Source organism: Anguilla rostrata, chromosome 5, assembly GCF_018555375.3.
Source record: "Anguilla rostrata isolate EN2019 chromosome 5, ASM1855537v3, whole genome shotgun sequence".
NCBI lineage: Eukaryota > Metazoa > Chordata > Actinopteri > Anguilliformes > Anguillidae > Anguilla > Anguilla rostrata.
In genome coordinates, this window is record NC_057937.1 from 15,182,820 (window position 1) to 15,200,616 (window position 17,797).

The 17,797-nt window shown below is 55.0% G+C and overlaps 1 protein-coding gene across 1 annotated transcript in view; it reads left to right on the forward strand.

The window, feature by feature from the left end:
- The window catches only part of LOC135254802 (F-box/WD repeat-containing protein 7-like), a 33,850-nt gene that overhangs the window by 7,786 nt on the left and 8,267 nt on the right, over positions 1 to 17,797 (forward strand). The window contains exons 3-7 of the mRNA XM_064335316.1: positions 2,095 to 2,236; positions 5,925 to 6,059; positions 6,841 to 6,964; positions 7,270 to 7,406; positions 8,576 to 8,689. Coding sequence (XP_064191386.1) covers positions 2,095 to 2,236; positions 5,925 to 6,059; positions 6,841 to 6,964; positions 7,270 to 7,406; positions 8,576 to 8,689 — 652 coding nt within the window. The remainder of the gene's footprint in view (positions 1 to 2,094; positions 2,237 to 5,924; positions 6,060 to 6,840; positions 6,965 to 7,269; positions 7,407 to 8,575; positions 8,690 to 17,797) is intronic.

Genomic DNA, 17,797 nt, shown 5'->3' on the forward strand with positions numbered 1-17,797 from the left:
GGGAACAGTTTAGTTGTGCATGGTGGTAGATGAGCTTGGGCCAGATCCTAGGCTTCAGGCAGAGGTGAGGGAAATGAGGACAAGACGGTGGTGAGGTCACCCTGCTGATAGGAAACAGATCGGCTCCACCAGTCACGGAGCACGTTGCTAACAACCAACGGAAAAACGCCCTACAGCAATTGGTGGATACCGTTTCTCGCTCAACATCTGCAGGGAACCCAGAGGTATAGGCACGGCGTGTCCGAAAGTCACTGTCAGCATTGGTTTTATTGGTTATTACCAGCGTGCTCCTCGGTCCGAGCGGCTGAGCTCTTTCCCGTTTTACACCAGTGATTTTATGTCCCTGCATGGCCCTCATCCCACTGTCTCCATTTGGGAGTGGGACGCTGAGGAACTGTAGGCGGGTGCGTTGTGCGGGGGAAGCCTAGGGGAAGCCGTGGGTTGTGCGTGCCTACAGCGGCCCCGCGCTGGGTTAGCCGGAGCGGGGAGGCGTTTTTATTGGAGCGCGGAAACGAGCCGTTCGGAGACTAGCGAGCGAGCCGGTGGGAGCCCCGCCCGTCCGTGAAGCGAATTTCACAGTGGATTTTTCACATTTTTATTGCGTTTAGTAAATGAACTGTGATTCATCCGTCGCTTAACCCTGGAGAATTGGCACCGGCGCGCGGGTACGGGGATTTGCGTTTGGAACACGCGCGCTCTCGGCTCGGCTCCGCCGAATTCTCTGTCCCGCTCTCGCGACCCTCGGGCGCGAACGCTTTCCTCCCCCCCCCCGCAGAGGGACGCCTCGTTCGTGACGGAGGTTGGCTGCACAGCCTGGTGATTGGTGGACACCTGGGCTTTTCTTTCCTACAGGCCCTATTAAAAGCGAGTCTGTGGAGAAAGCCCAGCCCCCCCGCGTTCCTGCAGCTCGCTCTCGAACGAGGCTGTTGCCAAGCGGAGGACGCCGCCGCGTGAAATCGCGGCCCCCCGCTTCTCCGCGCCGCGAGCGACCCGCCGCAGCGCAAGCGTTCGGCCCTGGGGGGTCGCGTCTGACGTCTGGCGGAATTTTCCAGAACAGCGTGCGCCCTTCCGAGTCCTTGCGGGAAAAGGCTTGGGGAACGGCGCTCTGATGGAGAAGCACAGGCTCCCACATCGCATTCTTCTGTTCAAAGCCGCATGTGTTTATTAGCAAGATCTACTTTATTTTTTTTTAACAACCCGGCAGTTAAAAAGGGGTTTATTTGTGACAAATGCCATTAGTCTCGTATTCCTCTGTTTCTGATTAATAACGTGAGGACTGCAAAACAGTGGTGTCCCGCACCCTGCCTGACTGGCTCCCCACTGCGAGTAAACCCCAGAATAAACCTCATACCCCAGAAGTTTGAGGCTGAACTGCCCTGGTCCTAGAAAGCCACTAGGTCCTCTAGTTTTTTGTTTTCACCTTAAAATCAGCAACCGATTTAGACTGGGCAAAGTGGGTTACCTGGAATCAAGTTCTGGGGTAACAACGAAAGCCAGCAGACCATGGGGCTCTCCAGGGTTCCACACTGAAATCTGGAAAGGCCCGGTAAAGTAGCCACAGCCATTAAAAAGTGGCTGCCCGGTTCACCCTTTACCTTATTAATTTGGTGTTACGTGAAAAGGCGCAGAAGAAACGAGTTTGCCCGTTATATGAGTGGCACGCATCCAAAAGGCGGCCATTTTACCTCTCAGGGTGCGGAGGGAGGTGAGTGGAGATGCATACCACATGCCTCTCTCCACGTGTTTTTAAGCAGAACAGTCCTATTCGATTGTGAACCCCTGGTTGGGTCCCTTGTTGTTCTCGTATTGGAGTGTATTCTCCACAGAACTCCCACATGCAAACCTGTGTTGTTGCTCCCGTCTGTATTACCCATAATTCTTGTTTGATGAAAGAAAGCTTCAGTCTGTTACCTGTACAATCTATTCCTCCTCTTTCCTCTTACTGCTACCTTTACATTTTCTTTTCTACTTCCTTTCATTTTCCTTCTCCTCCTGTCTCTCTCTGTTTGTTGTCCCTTTGTCTGTGTTTTCCTCCACTCACCCTCTTTCTCTCTCACCCCCCTCTGACTCAATCCGTCTCTTCCCCCCTCGCAGCCCCACAGGGCTCGTTCCGTACCCGGCCACGCCCACCACGTTCGGGGACCTGCGGGCAGCCAACGGGCAGGGCCAGCAGAGACGGCGCATCACCTCCATCCAGCCGCCCGCCGGGCTCCAGGAATGGCTCCGCACTTTCCAGGTGAGGGCCCCGCCCGCTCGCAAGTCCTCACACGCCCAACCCCCCCACCTCCACCCCACCCCACCCCAACCCCACCCAACACAAGTCTCCCTCAGACCCTTCCCCCAGATGTGCCTGCCAATCAATCTTCACACGTGCTTCCGGATAATTCCACCTTCCACACGCGTCGTGTTTTCCATTGCGTGGAGTTTACCCATTCCCGCAAAGCGAGCAGCAGTTGACTCGGGGAACAAAGCACGTAGCCAATCCGTATCTCTCTTCCCAGCTTTTTTTTTTTCTTTTTCTTTCCCCGGGAAGTGCAATATGTAGGTCCGTGGCCAAACAGGCGCTAGCTTTGTTCAGGTAATCCCCCCTCTCAATCCACCTGTATTTCAGGCCTGACAGCCTGGCGAGGAGATGTTTGCCTACGGTGCACTTGGGCTGTTTGGACGCCAGAGTTAATAAAAGGAGCGGAGCTCCACCCAGGAGTTTCCACAGAGCTCCGTCCTCCACCCCGCTAACGCGTCTGTGCTTGCGTGTCGTCACGGCGAGCCGTCCGCTCCAGACGCACGGCGGCTGTTTACCCAGGGCACCGGAATCGGCTCGTTATCGCCCGTGTCAATCGTCCTCAGCGCCCCCCCCACTTACCCAAACAAGCACAAAGAAGTTCTGTTACGTTGACGTGAGCTTTTATGCTGATTTTTTTTTTCCCCCTGTCGTCTTTTGTTTGTTTTTTTGAGTCTTGGAAAATGGTTTCGACGCTCTAGTTCAGTTGACTTTTCAAGTCTGCTAATACCATCGGCTTAAACCTGTATGGGAAAAATAATCCTTGGGGTTTGTGAGGGTGTTACACTTTTATTTTATTGCAAACCAGTTGCCAAACACTGCACTGCAGACTGTCTGATTTATGTATGGTTCCTTACCATTGTACATAAATTGTATTCGTCCTAATACTGTAGCTTATTCTTCTGCCTAGTTTGGCTTTGCAGATGTTAGACCAGGATAGTGTTCATTGTTCTCGGCTAGAAATAGCTGTACAAAATAAGTAATTGTACCTTACTGAACCCGTGTTCAGCAGTTGTCTACGATCATGAAAATGCACTTTTGTACGTCGCTTTGGATAAAAGCATCTGCTAAATGAATGTAATGTAATGTTACCAGCTTCCTTGAAGTAACATATTTTGGTCTGTGTATGTATGCGTAGCTTTGCACACATACATGTATTCTACGTATAACAATACTCCGTATATGTTTATAGTGTAGCTCCTAATGTTTCCCCCGACAATGACTTTGCCAAAGATGAGAGAATTGTTGCCCTTAAAGGAGATATGGCACCTCAAAAGACGGGTTTTTAACAAAAGACGAGCTCTGAAGACAAGCGTCATCTTCACTGCTGTTTTTCAGTGAAAACGCGTCAGAGTAAGACGTGGATATCAGCCGTCAGAGCCTGCTGTGTGACGCAAGGCTGATGTACGTGCGACCGTTTGACGCACGTAACACACACACACACACACACAACACACACACACACACACAAACTCAACACACACACACACACTCGCACACAACACACACACACACACACATACACATTCATACACACCCACACGCACACACTCAGCACACCTACACACACACACACACACATTCTGCACACTCACACACACACACACACACACACACACAGACACACACACCCTGAATCTTGTCCTGGCTTGCTCGGTGCATGGCTGCCTCGGGCTGCCACCCTGCCCCGTACGAATGGGAGAATGGGAGAATGCGTGGAGGGGAGGCACCTCTGCCATTTAGAAAGGCAAAGGAAAAAGCAGGAGGAAAGAAAGACGCCTTTGATGGAGATTCGCGCTCCGCTACTTCTCTGGGTCCCCTGCGCTGTTTGTTGGGGACCCCGAACAGCGTTAATGCTCAGGCGCACACTAACGCCGGCGTCGTCGGGCCCAGAGAGGTGGCCGCCTCATCGGGGCCATTTGAACTCCTTATTATCCTAGCGCCAGCCCTGCAGACTGCGGGCGCTCGGCAGCCAAATTACAGATGCTCTGAAACGGCTTGTTACTCAGCCTCGCTCTTCCTCTCTCATTCTCTCTCTCTCTCATTCTCTCTTCCACTCTCTCTGTCTCTGTCTTTGTCTCTGTTGCTCTCTCTCTCTCTCTCCCGCTCTCTCTCCCCAACCCTCTCTGTCTCTCTCTGCCTTTGTCTCCCTCACTCTCTCTCGTTCTCTCCCTTTCTCTCTCCCGCCCCTCACTGTCCATCTCCTTACCGTTCTCTCTCTCTCTCTCTCTCTCTCCCGCTCTCTCTCCCCAACCCTCTCTGCCTCTCTCTACCTTTGTCTCCCTCACTCTCTCTCGTTCTCTCCCTTTCTCTCTCCCGCCCCTCACTGTCCATCTCCTTACCGTTCTCTCTCTCTCTCGCTCTCTCTCGTTTGGGCAATTAAGCCATTTCCCATTTTCAAAGGGAAGTTATACGAGTTCACCCCCAGCCCGGCCCAGCCCAGCCCAGCCCAGCCCAGGGAAAATTACGAGGGCTGGGGGGGTGTCTGTTTAATATTTGGCAATGTGAAATCCCCTCCCCGCAGTTGCACTGAAGCACTAATGAAATTTGAAGTGCGCCGATAACCTTGTGAGTCTGTCCAGAACAGTAGGGCTCTGGGTGAGCAGGCGGCCCCTGGCTAGTCTTTCCACAGGGTTTACTCAGCAGCCTCCTGTACTCTTACGTTGCAAGCCAGCGGGAGTTTCCATTAAAATCGGTTCAATTCGACGCAAATGTCCGCTCACGCGATAACGCATCTAATACTGGACTAGCTCAACCAACGCAATAATATGCTTAGAGACGGACTGACTCGGTTCTACCGCCTGACCTCGTCCACGTTTCTTTTTTTTTCGTTTTTAATAACCGAGCGAAAGCCCTCGCTGGATGTTTCCGAGCGCGGCAGCCTGCTAGCTCGCGGAGGGAGAATTCCTCCGCGGCTGTTTATCGTCTCTGTTTGTGGGCGCGTAACTACGGAGACGGCGGCAGACTGCGCGCAGATCCGCCGCTCTGTCGGAGAAGGGGAAGGGGCGGCGCACGCTCTCTTCCCAGAGCCGTGAGCAAACGAGCCCGAGCGCTAAAAAAGGAGCTCTCGGGCTGCGGGTCTGTTTTTCCGTACAGGACGCGTACGCCTACTTCGGCTTGGCTCGCCCGGGACACGGTTTCGCCGGCGTGCCGGACGGTACTGGCCTCTGGCTGTCCTCTGCTACGGCTAGCACGCAGCTTAGCCGCGTAGCTGTGAATTCAGCTCTGGCGGCTAGCACCGCTCGAACAAAAGTGTTTAAATGCACTGGCAGGTGCACTTGAACCACAGACGCGCACACCCACACACCCCTTTGCAAGTCCCCCCCAACAGATGCACTTCAACCACACACACATACACACACACACGCGCAAAGTCCTTTTATAAGTCCCCCCTCAGATGTACTTGAACCACACACACACACACTCCACATTGTAAGGCCCCCAGCAGATACATGTGAACCATACCCACACACCCCTTTGTAAGTCCCCACCAACAGATGCACTTCAACCACACACACACAGGCACCCACACACCCCTTTGTAAGTCCCACAGCGAATACAGTAGGACCACACACACACACACACACACACACGCACACACACACACGCTCTTTTGTAAGCCCCTCCTCTGCGTGTGTTGCAGAGCTGGAGCGGTCCGGAGAAGCTCCTGGCGCTGGACGAGCTCATCGACAGCTGCGAGCCCACGCAGGTCAAGCACATGATGCAGGTGATCGAGCCGCAGTTCCAGAGAGACTTCATCTCCCTGCTGCCCAAAGAGGTGAGGAAGACCGCCCTTTCTGGCCCGCCCCCATTTGTGACCACGCCCCTCAATCACCCCGCCCCCATCCCTGCCGATCAGCCACAGACTGCAGTTCCACCCTGCGGGGGGGGGGTGGTTTGGGGGGAACTCTCTGGTTGACGGTTTCCCCGGTAATGTCCGCTCGCTGGATGTGACAGGCCCCGGGTGCGCCGGGCGCATTAGCGCTGAATGAGAGCCACGGGGCTGATGGGAAATGTCAGCGCCGCACCGGGGATGGCGATGGCGGAGGTGCTGGGACCTGCCCGCCTGCCGTAGCCCGAGATGGAGGGTTATTAGGCTGGGCTTATTATATCCTGGCTGTGAGGAATGGCTGCTGGGCCAGGGCGTGTGTAAAAAAAGGCCTGCAGAGAGAGGTGGGGGGAGGAGCTGGGGCAGGGGTGGGGGGAGAGGCTGGGGGAGGGGTTGGGCTGTCTATAGAGCATAATGTTTTCCCCTCTCCCTTAGACCAGTTGGTCAGTGACACACGCACGATTTAATATTGCATGGTATCGTATGGTGTATTTACAGTTAGAGACGTTTATTTGTAAACAGCTCGAGTCTCACGCCAGCTCTGTGGCACACGTCTCACCGTAATGTTTGCTTTCAATCACTGAGCGAACCTTGAAAGGCTGCTCCTGAAGGTGTAACCTCGCTCTATGGACACACACACACACACACACACACACGCACTCAGGGCCGTGTGCCTTGTGGGAACTGACGCTGTGTGTGTGTGTGTGTGTGTGTGCGCCTCTCTCTCCAGCTGGCTCTCTACGTCCTCTCCTTCCTGGAGCCCAAGGACCTGCTGCAGGCGGCGCAGACGTGCCGCAACTGGCGCTACCTGGCCGAGGACAACCTGCTGTGGAGGGAGAAGTGCAAGGAGGAGGGTAAGCCCCACCCCCGGCCCCTCCCCCCGGCCACGCCCCCACCGCCCCACAGCAGCACTCACACCACACGCCCACTAGGTCAAGGCTGCATTGTTAACGTACAGAATGCCGCTTGTGACTGATACAAGGTTTAAATTTGAGAGAGATGATTTACTCTTTAATCAGTGGTTCATAACCCTGCCCCTGAAAAGCTGCAAGGAATGCCTGACCTTTAGGGTGGTGTTCACTCTTCACCGATATGTGGAGGATGCAATCATCACAAGAACACAAACTGAGCCCCTGAACCCTGTGACCGCCCCCCCCAGGCATCGACGAGCCCCTCCCCCCCAAAAGGAGGAAGCCCCTCAAGCCTGGCTTCACCCACAGCCCCTGGAAGAGCGCCTACATCAGGCAGCACCGGATAGACACCAACTGGAGGAGAGGAGACCTCAAATCGCCCAAGGTAACGGCTCCGTTCCTCCTTCCGTTCCCCCGCCCCCCCCCCCCAGAATGCTGTAGTTATCTCCCGCTGCAGACGCCATGGGTTTACAGATCAGGGGCGGAGCTATAAGCCGGCCTGTCAGAGGGGCTTACGCACCCGAGTGGCGGTTTGATTGAAGGAACTGGGCGAGTGTGTCGGGTTGGCTGTGCTGGAGAGGAACGGCTGGGGGGGGGCGGGGAGGGCATCGATTTTCCAGGGGGCGAGCCTCCACTCCTGTAATTCCCCTCTCCTTTCAGCAGCGTGAAAATTGGTCCCCCCCCCCCGACCCCCTTCTCATCTCGCGCGCCCCGGCCTCTCACCGTCCCGAACGCGGAAAAATGGAACCAGACGAAATTAAGCCGGCACCGTCTCCGGCGCCCGCCCCCCCTCAGAAAGGGCTCCCAATTACTTTAATACGCCCTCCGGCCCGCCTGGCCGGCGATGACGCCACCGCGGGCGCCGGCTGCCTTTCCGATCGGCGGCGGTCTCCCGGCAACGCTCCCGAACCGCTGTGTCATCTCACCACGTCGGCGGTTCCACCGGGCTCCGTGCCGGCTGCCAGACTCCGCCGGGCCAACCCATTTCCTCCTTTCCCCTCGGTCAAGAGAGAGATCTGGTTTTTTTCCGTTAGCCGGGCTGTTCGTTCGACGCCCCGTCCCCCATGTTTGCGTTTTATATGGATCGCTAAATGTCTTTTTTGTGGTAATCGGATGTACTCCCCCTTTTAAAACCATGGATGCGCACAGTCTCTGAGTCGCTGTGCTCCACAGGCACTTTTCCTTTCTTTAATTGCGGTCAGACGGTTTTGTGCCCCTCCTTCCCCATGGCTCCAGCCCTGGCTGCCCTAACTCGGAGGGGAAGCTGACTGTAACCTCTTCCAATCAGGGAGAGTCCCAGTAGAGATGGAGAAAAGATCCATCCCTCTTACTCGAAACACTGAGACATTAAAAAAGGGCTAATGCGCATACTTACTCCCCAATTCCATTTCGATTCAATGCTGTTTTTTTGGCAGAAAAGCCAGTGTGTTGATGGAGTGTTTCACAGACAGACATGCTTATTATAAGATCAATTGTAATATATTTTATTCTCTCTCTCTCTCTCTCTCTCTCTCTCTCTCTCTCTCTCTCTCTCTGTCTCACTCTCTCTCTCAGGTGCTCAAAGGTCATGACGACCACGTCATAACCTGCCTTCAGTTCTGCGGCGCCAGAATCGTCAGCGGCTCGGACGACAACACGCTCAAAGTCTGGTCGGCCGTGACGGGCAAGGTGAGCGGCTCTTCTCCGCCGAATTCCCGCCGCCACGCCCCTGAAATTCCCGCCGTAACGGAGAGTGAATCACAGCCGCTAGACCCCGTTTCTGACGCTGGCGTTTCTGACGCGTATCGATCGCCTCCGTTACGGGTAGCTTGGCGGCCGTCGGGGTGGACGCCCGTGTTTTCATCGGCGGATCCCGTTTTCGGGCCGTCGTCCCGGCGGCTCGATTATCGCCGTGGTGACGGCTGCCAGCAGAGGACGGCTTCTGCTGCGGTCCCCGCTGGTTTTTAAAGGAGAGCCGAGCTCTCCCGACCGATCGGCGCAAACCTGGCGAACGCGACGCCAGTAAATTTACAGACCGAAGCTTGACGTACACCGATGAAGTCACACGCGCCGTCACGACGCGCAGGCGCACGGACGTTAGAGCGTCACGCGGGCACAGATCACGCGCGTGTTCACGCGGGCCACGTACGCGCGCGCGCTAACACACACAGGCGCGCGCTAACACACACAGGCGCACGCTAACACACACAGGCGCGCGCTAACACACACAGGCGCGCGCTAACACACACAGGCGCGCGCTAACACACACACTGCGTTTTTATGGGCGCGGGGAGAGTACCTGTGCGCGAGCAGTGTTGTAATTCAGAGCGCTACGAGGCCTGTGAGTCAGCCTCTCCCGCGGGTGGAGTGTGTGCTCAAGGGTGGCTTTGAGTATTCATGGCTGGAGCTGATGCGCTGACATGGACCTTGTGCTTCTGTTTTATGGGGCCTCTTAGCAGCAGCCTTCTGAGAGAGCTCACACGGGACTGTAAATCATCCTCTCTCTCCCCATCCCCCCACATCCAATCAGATTCCCCTCTCTCCCCATCCCCCCACACCCAATCAGGTTCCCCTCTCCCCATCCCCCCACACCCAATCAGGTTCACCTCTCCCCATCCCCCACACCAATCAGCTTCCTCTCCCCATCCCCCACACCCAATCAGGTTCACCTCTCTCCCCATCCCCCACATCCAATCAGGTTCACCTTCCCCATCCCCCACACCCAATCAGGTTCACCTCTCCCCATCCCCCACACCCAATCAGCTTCACCTCTCCCCATCCCCCACATCCAATCAGGTTCACCTCTCCCCATCCCCCCACACCCAATCAGGTTCACCTCTCCCCATCCCCCACATCCAATCAGGTTCCCCACTCTCCCCCACCCCCCATCCAGTAAGATTCCCTGCTCTCCCCCACCCCCACATCCAATCAGATTCTCTACTCTGTCCCACCCCCACATCCAATCAGATTTCCCTCTCTCCCCCACCCCCATCCAATCAGCTTCACCTCTCCCCATCCCCCACACCCAATCAGCTTCACCTCTCTCCATCCCCCACACCCAATCAGGTTCACCTCTCCCCATCCCCCACATCCAATCAGCTTCACCTCTCCCCATCCCCCCCACACCCAATCAGCTTCACCTCTCCCCATCCCCCACACCCAATCAGCTTCACCTCTCCCCATCCCCCACACCCAATCAGCTTCACCTCTCTCCATCCCCCCACACCCAATCAGCTTCACCTCTCCCCATCCCCCCACGTCCAATCAGGTTCACCTCTCCCCATCCCCCCACATCCAATCAGGTTCACCTCTCCCCATCCCCCCATCCAGTCAGATTCCCTGCTCTCCCCCACCCCCACATCCAATCAGATTCTCTGCTCTCCCCCACCCCCACATCCAATCAGATTTCCCCCTCTCCCCCCACCCCCCATCCAATCAGGTTCCCCTCTCTCCCCCACCCCCCATCCAATCAGATTCCCATCTCTCCCCCCACCCCCCATCCAATCAGGTTTCCCTCTCTCCCCTACCCCCATCCAATCAGATTCCCCCCCCCCCCCCAATATTCAATCAGGTTCCCCACCCCCAAACAAATCAGATTCCCCGCTCTACGCCGCCTCCCCCCATTCAATCTGGTTCCCTGTCCTGCAACCAATCAGATTCCCCTCTCTTCCACATATTCCCACATCTCATTAGATTCTCCTCTTTCCCCCACCCACAACCAATTAGATTCCCCTCTCTCCCCCATCCGATCAGATTCCTCTCTCGCCCTCTTCCCCCCAAACACATTCTTCTTCCAACCCTACCCACATCCCTACATTCAATCAGATTCCTTTTGGTGCGAAATTACACAAGGACTCTCCCTCTGTGATCACAAAATCACCTTCAGTAAAGGTAGACAACTAGAGAGGCTTAGTGAATTCGTAAAGGAATTAAAGCGTATTGTGTGCATAGTCTCCCCCCGTCAATCATTACAGTAATTAGCAGGATTATGGGTATTGTAGTTAACTGAGTAATGTAGCAGACGTGAACAGCTGTTCACCCCAAAAACAAGGTCGCACCCCACGGCCCTTCTCGGCAGGACACACCTGCACTCGTGTCGCTACGGCGACCGGCGTAGCCAGCTCCATCTGCACGCCGCCCGGGGGGGCTCCCCAGCCCCGCCCCCCCCACTGCTCATCCGGTTCGGTGACTCAAAGATCGCACAAGCAGGGCCGCGGAGCAAAGGACGGTGGGATACGTGCGGCGTGGGATCACCTCCACGGGACGGCCGTAAAAAGGCCCCTGCCGAAACGGACCTTTACGGGCCCTTCAGCCCGGACACCTTTACGACCGTGATTTACTCCCCAATAAACGCGCGGTCCACTCCGCGCCCGTCGGACTGCCCGCCAGCGCCGCCGGACCTCCCTCCTCGGGCGTGACCCCCAGACTCCCCGCCCGGGGAAATCCCCACCGCAGTCAGAGCGCGGTCAGCCCAGAGCGGTCGCCTCTTTATTTCACTCCTTCTAGAACTTTCCGAACCCCCGCACGCCCGCCTGTAAGTCATCCGGACTCAGGGAATCGATTTCCCTCAGATTTCTCCGTCCCTCCGGTGCTGCACGTAGCGTTCAGCAGCGATAATGTTTACAGGGGAGGTGGGCCGGAGGAGGAAAGCTCAAGATTCAAGGTTTTTTAAAAGGGATTCTGGTTACGGTCACTGTGTGAACGCTGCCTCGGGTGAATGGACCGCGGTCCAAGTTCGGATCCAGTATCACCACCTCCGACCTTCCCCCACAAGGTCTCTGAGGTCCACTTCAGCCAGTCTGTTCTGAGGGTAACATAACACTGGGACCATGTCAGACCTGACCATCCCTTACGGAAATGGTACATTCTAAGAAGGTATTAATAATATTGTCAAGATATAAGTTTTCACTGTGTATTCGGAAATTTACAGTACAAACTATTGCGAAACAGTTCTACGATGCGTATTTTCACAAGTTCACATGTTTACAGTGTCTCTTATTTCCTTAAGGGGTTTGGGCTCCACGCTCTAGCCTGCCCCCTGTCTGCTGTGCAAACACGGCGCTGTGGCCCCTGCGGCCCCTGCGGCCCCCGCCCAGGTCACAGCGCGGCGGTGCGCTTCCGAGCGGCGCGGGCGACGCGCTGGAATGAGATTATGGATTATTAGTCGAACCCGGGCCGCTGCTCGTTCCTCAACAACCCCCCCCTCCCCTCCTCCCCCGCCCCTCCCCCCGTCTGCAGAGCTTCCCATCCTCCTCTCCGCAGAGGTTGAAGTGTGAATTTATAATTCCCTCCCATCTGTTCCGTCAGCGGGATTCCCGGGCATGCAGGGAGAGAGCGGTCACCGCCGTTTCCGCGTTTCGTAAGAGCGCGCTACCCCGCCCCGCCCCGCCCCGCCCCCACCCCTCCCTGCCCCCTGAAACGCAGTCGACGCAGTCGCGCCCCGTGACGCAGCGCTGAGATAAATGGCGGTTCAGTCATGGCGGTTCGAGCGCTTGGTTGTGGCCGGACAGCAGGGGACTCTGTGATGTCATTTTTCTTAGTCTTTTTTAAACTCGCGCTGTACCGCGGCGAGCGAAGGACACGGCTTAATGGCGGACATTAATGGAGGACGTTGCTCTCAGGAGCTCAGCTCTCCTGTCCTCTAACGAGGGACGAGGTCACCGATCTGTGGCCGGAGGACGAGAGGAACCGAGCTAGCGTTCGTTTGTATATGAGCTGCATGCGCTCTGTCGCGCAAAGGGAAAATGGCACCGCCGCTGGGATCTTACCGCTCCTCGCTCAGAAAGGCCCGCTCCTCAACTCCAGTTTACCTCTCGACAGAGGGCGCGTCCAAATCGCACGCGTTCCTCGCGCGGATGCGTCACCGTTTCCACGGTTATGCTCTCGTCCGGACCTGCAGCAGCGGGGCCAGCCCTACAAACGCGAATGTCTGTGACTGAGTCACTGAGTGATGAAGTTACGCCATCGGTCGGCCGAGTTATGAGGTCACGCCATTGGTCGGCCGGTCCAGCCATATACCAGGTTTAGACCTGGTCCTGTTAAGTGTTTTCCCTCTCAGAAGATCAGCTTTACCCTAGTGCAGAATTCCTCGGGCGTGATGTACAGCTCCTCTGCAGGAATTTGCCTCTCGGGCGCCGAGATGGCGAATGCTACGCTAGGAACGTTTCCCCAGCGACGGGGGAAAAGACACAGAGCGGGCCAAGCAGGGTCTCTGAAACCAGGGCCTCAGCCTGCTCACTGACGCCAGCACGGAACAGCAGGAACACGCGCCTTTCGTTTGGCTGAGTTACTGACGAGCGTGCACCTTTGAGTCTGTACCTTCGCTGAGTTACTGACGAGCGTGCACCTTTGAGTCTGTACCTTCGCTGAGTCACTGACGAGCGTGCTCCTTTGAGTCTGTACCTGCGCTGAGTTACTGACGCGGGTGCACCTTTGAATCCGTACCTTCGCTGAGTTAACGGCGGCTGGGCTTTGAGTCGCCGGCGCGCGGGAACGTTTCGCTTGCGGTTGCATTAGCGGCGTGAGCTCGAGCGGCGGGAGCTGTGGGGTGTCCGCTGAGACGCGTTCTCCACACTCCTGGAGTTTTCACGGCACAGCGCTCGCCGTGTGGCGTCGGGAAAACAAACCCTGCCGGTTATTTCAGCTCGGGTTCGAAAGCCTCCGCCACTACGCACGACACCCCCCCCCCTCCCCCACCCGCCCCAGCCTCCCCCACCCGCCCCGGCCTCACCGGTCACAGCCCAGTCCCCAGAAACGTCTGCAGAAAGTGCCGGAAAGCGTTCCTCCTGACAGGGCACCTGTGGAGAGGCACGCGCCGCGGTCTCTCCAGCGAGTGGCGCGCACGGCTCTCTCCTGCCGCCGTCGCGGGCGTGTCGGAGCCGCCGTTTTCCCACGCGGCGCTGTTGGCTCACCTCGGGTTCTCTGTGATGGTGCTACAGCTGTAGGGAGCCGTGCGCAGTTTTGGGGGGAGGCGGCCCCCTCGTTCCCTAAACAGAGGGGTTTTCCCAGGGAAGTAAGTGATTTAATGGAGAGCGGTCGTTAAGCCCTTGGGACTGGTGCTCAGTGGAGGGCGGGGTTTTGGCGGGGGCGGGGACTGTGTGAAGAGCCTGAAAGGGCCTTCCTGACATGGGGATTGAAAAGAGGTTTGGAAAAAAAGGGGGACCCCAAAGATAGAGAGACAGAGCTATGATGGAGAGATTGAGGAAACGAGAAAAATAATTTCCTAGCAACAGCAGAAGATAAAAGAAACATTTTGAAGGGCCAGTGAAAAGAATAGTCGGTGCAGGCTTGAGCCATAATGGCCGTTTCTTCCACTGCAGAGCTGAGTAATGGCAGGAGCCGCGTCTCCCTGCTGGTCCTGAGCAGAACAGCAGCACCGTAGGTCTGTTTCAGGGCAGCGCTGCAGTACCTGTCCAATTATCACGTCTCAAACGAAACTCCCTCCTACACCGCGGGGATATGTACGCTAAAGCGCGAAACAAAATGGACTCCAGAATCCAGATAAACCACCAAACGGAAGAGCAGACCTGCGTTCGGCCGCCGTAGCCACCGTGGCTAAGAAAAGGGCGAGCAAAGGCAAAAATAAATTAATTCTTAAAATGAAAAATGAAAAAATCACTGAGTCGGGAGCTGTTGAGACGGATTCACTTTCTAATGCGTTATGATAAATACTTCCAAGCAAGCGAAGTGTTATTTAAAAAGGTAATTGCTCTCCTCCGTCGTTTCTTGAGCATGACCTTTACAGAAATGTTGGCCGCACAGAGATTGGTGGAGCTCTGCACAAGGGCAGAGAGGAGGGCTGAACAACGCTTTTACTAAATATCAACACTTACAGTGTTAATTCAACTCCAGAGTGGGACCAGATGTAATCTGTTATTACATTTGGTGTTGAGAATGAGATGAAATGTTGGAGTTGAATTGCCACTGGACCTTTTACTGTGTGCTACTGATGCTGCCACGGGTTGTCAAATAGCCATGTTTTCTGTATATTATTTTATTCTTTACTTTCGACATATCTGCCCGTGTAGATATTTGTGTCGTGTGTTAGCATACGTTGCTATGTTTCATACTGTGTAATGTATGAGACCGCCTTGGCAGCACGGCTTTGGTTTCACCCTGCCAATAAAACACGACGGAACAGGGAGAGGGAGAGAACGGGGAGCGCGAGCAGGAGCTCACGACTGAGCGCGCTCCGTAGGGAAGGAAGGCAATAAATATTTCCGGGTTGCCGAGCTCCTTTTAATTAAATGCTACACTCGATTTGATTATCAGTCGCGCGCTTGTCATTTTTCATATTTATTGTCGTATTTGCTCGTATCTACCTTGAGAATCTGTATTATATTTGTTATACATTACTGCCGTTCCTGGTGTATCTGCGTCTAGTTAGCGTCCTGTCGTGTGTGCGAGTGCTTCCGCTGGACTGATCTGGTCTGCGTTGCCAGGGAAATACAATTGAATTGAACTGGAACAATTGAAAAAAGGAAGAGTCGCGGAAAGAAAGGGAGAGCATGAGGGACGGAAGTACAGAGAGAGAGAGAGAGAGCGGGGGAGAGATTTGCCGAGGGAAATGCAGTGAGAGATGCATAGCCGGTGAGATGGAGAGTGAGAGAGAGAGAGAGGTTGGGAAAGCAAGATGCATACAGAGAGAGAGAGTAGGGATAGATTCAGAGAGAGAGAGAGAGGTAAGAGCAATGCACAGACAGAGAGGGAGTGGGAGATGGAGATTCAGAGCAAGAGGGTGGGTAAGTGAGATGCACAGAGAGAGAGATGTATGGAGAGAGAGAGCATTATGCACAGAGCGAGAGACGTACAGAGGAGAAAACAATTCAGAGAGATGTACTGCGAGAGAAAGCGAAATGCACACAGAAAGAGAGAGATGTACAGGGAGAAAATAAGATGCACACAGAAAGAGAGAGAGAGAGATGTACAGGGAGAAAATGAGATGCACGCAGAAAGAGAGAGAGAGAGAGAGATGTACAGGGAGAAAATGAGATGCACACAGAAAGAGAGGGAGAGAGAGAGGGAGAGGGAGAGACCCATAGCAGCTGCTGCAGGCATGCTGCCTCGTTAGGTAACAGCAGTGAGCTCTGCTATCCAAACGCAGCATGTTAATGCAGCGACCGGGGCCGTCCGTCCAATCAGAGGCTCTCGGCTCAACAGTTAGTCAATGAGAGCCTTCAGCGGGCAGGGACGGGCCCGGCGCTCTGCGGTCTTTTTACTCACCGGCATCCATTTTACTTAACCCCTTTTTTACCATAACCTCCGCTATTCCCCGGCGCACTGCAACAATGCGGAATGCGGCGTGCATGCTAAGTCCCCTTAGCGCTGTCCGAGAAGCCTCCCCCAGAGGCGTTCGGGGGGGGGGGGGGTTGAGGGGGGGAACAAACAAACAAAACGCGGCGGAGGGGACGGCATTAAATCAGCCCCGCCTCTCCGTCTCCAGGGAGCAGCGACGGCTCCCGAACGAGGCGCTAATCCCCGGCTCCAGGCAACCAGCGCCGCTGCCTTTTTTTTTTCACGCCTGGTCCACAGGCAGATAAGCAGACACCTAAACCCCTTCATTTCAGAGGCACTCGGAGGGGTCCTCCGTTCCGCTGCAGTCGCCCCGAGGGACGAGAGAACAGGCTTGAGACGCTCAAACACTTTTAACTTCTGCGAGACATCCTTAATCTGCAAACAGATCTGCGCTGTGATTCGTTCCTTACGAACTGTGGTATGACACATTTTCATATACAAAGTAGGGGAATACTAATGAACACCTTTTAAATTTATTTATTTAACCATCAGTTTTTTAAAATATATTTTTTTATTTAACCCAGTCGGGGAGGTCCTATAGAGATAGGGGCTTCTTTTTAAGGTAAGCCCAGCCGCAGGCAAGCAACGCTACATCGGTTTTGCCTGTGAGGACTTGTGCGGTTAAACAAAAAATACTGTTGGTGAGACCTTGTGACTGAGAGAGCTCCCTTGAGAGAGGTTATAACTACGTTCTGAATTGCTATGCTTCTGTTAATTTAATGTTGCATTTTTAATTAGTTTTACAGTTAGCGTTTAAAGAAAAATTGTACTTGCCTAGAACATCTGTGCTTTGCCATATTTGCCACATGTTGGTTGACAATAAAATAAATCCTACTTCCTGGAGCGCGATTGGCCGATGCAAAGTCTACCATCTCTTCCCATTGGTCATATTAATAACGGTCGCTGGCTCTTCATGGTCCTGAGATACGGTGGGCCCAATGAATCGACCCACAAAAGCTTGATCCCCAGATGAACGGGTGAGGGAGAGGTCAGGGGTCGCGCGTAACGACGGCAGGTCAACCAAGCGCGGCCGTTTGTCGCCGCGAGATCACGCTGCGCCAAGCCCAGCCCCGCGTTCCGTCCAGCGGCTCGCCGTCGCCTCCTACTGGCCGCGCTCGTTCTCGTCGCGCGACCGCGTCGGAGGCGTCGCCCGACTCCCACGAACAGGTCCGACCCTCAGAGGAGCCCCTTTATTCTTCCGGTGGATTAATTAAACGATGTAGCCGACGCAGTCCGAGCTTTAACTGAAGGTGCGCTGAAGGCTTTCGTAATCACCGGGCGATCGATACCTCATTTACCTCCTCAAATTAAAACGGAGCCGCTTCTTCCTTAGCAAGACCGGCCGCCCTCTCCTTAAATGGATGCAGACGCTCCGTTTTCAGTGCTGATAAGCCAAGGCAATCGCACGTGTAGCGGAGCGGGGCGAGAGTGATACCCTATGTGGGCGTGAGGAGCATTGGCTCTTAGAAGGTTACACTAATTTAGATCATTCACCAGATAAGC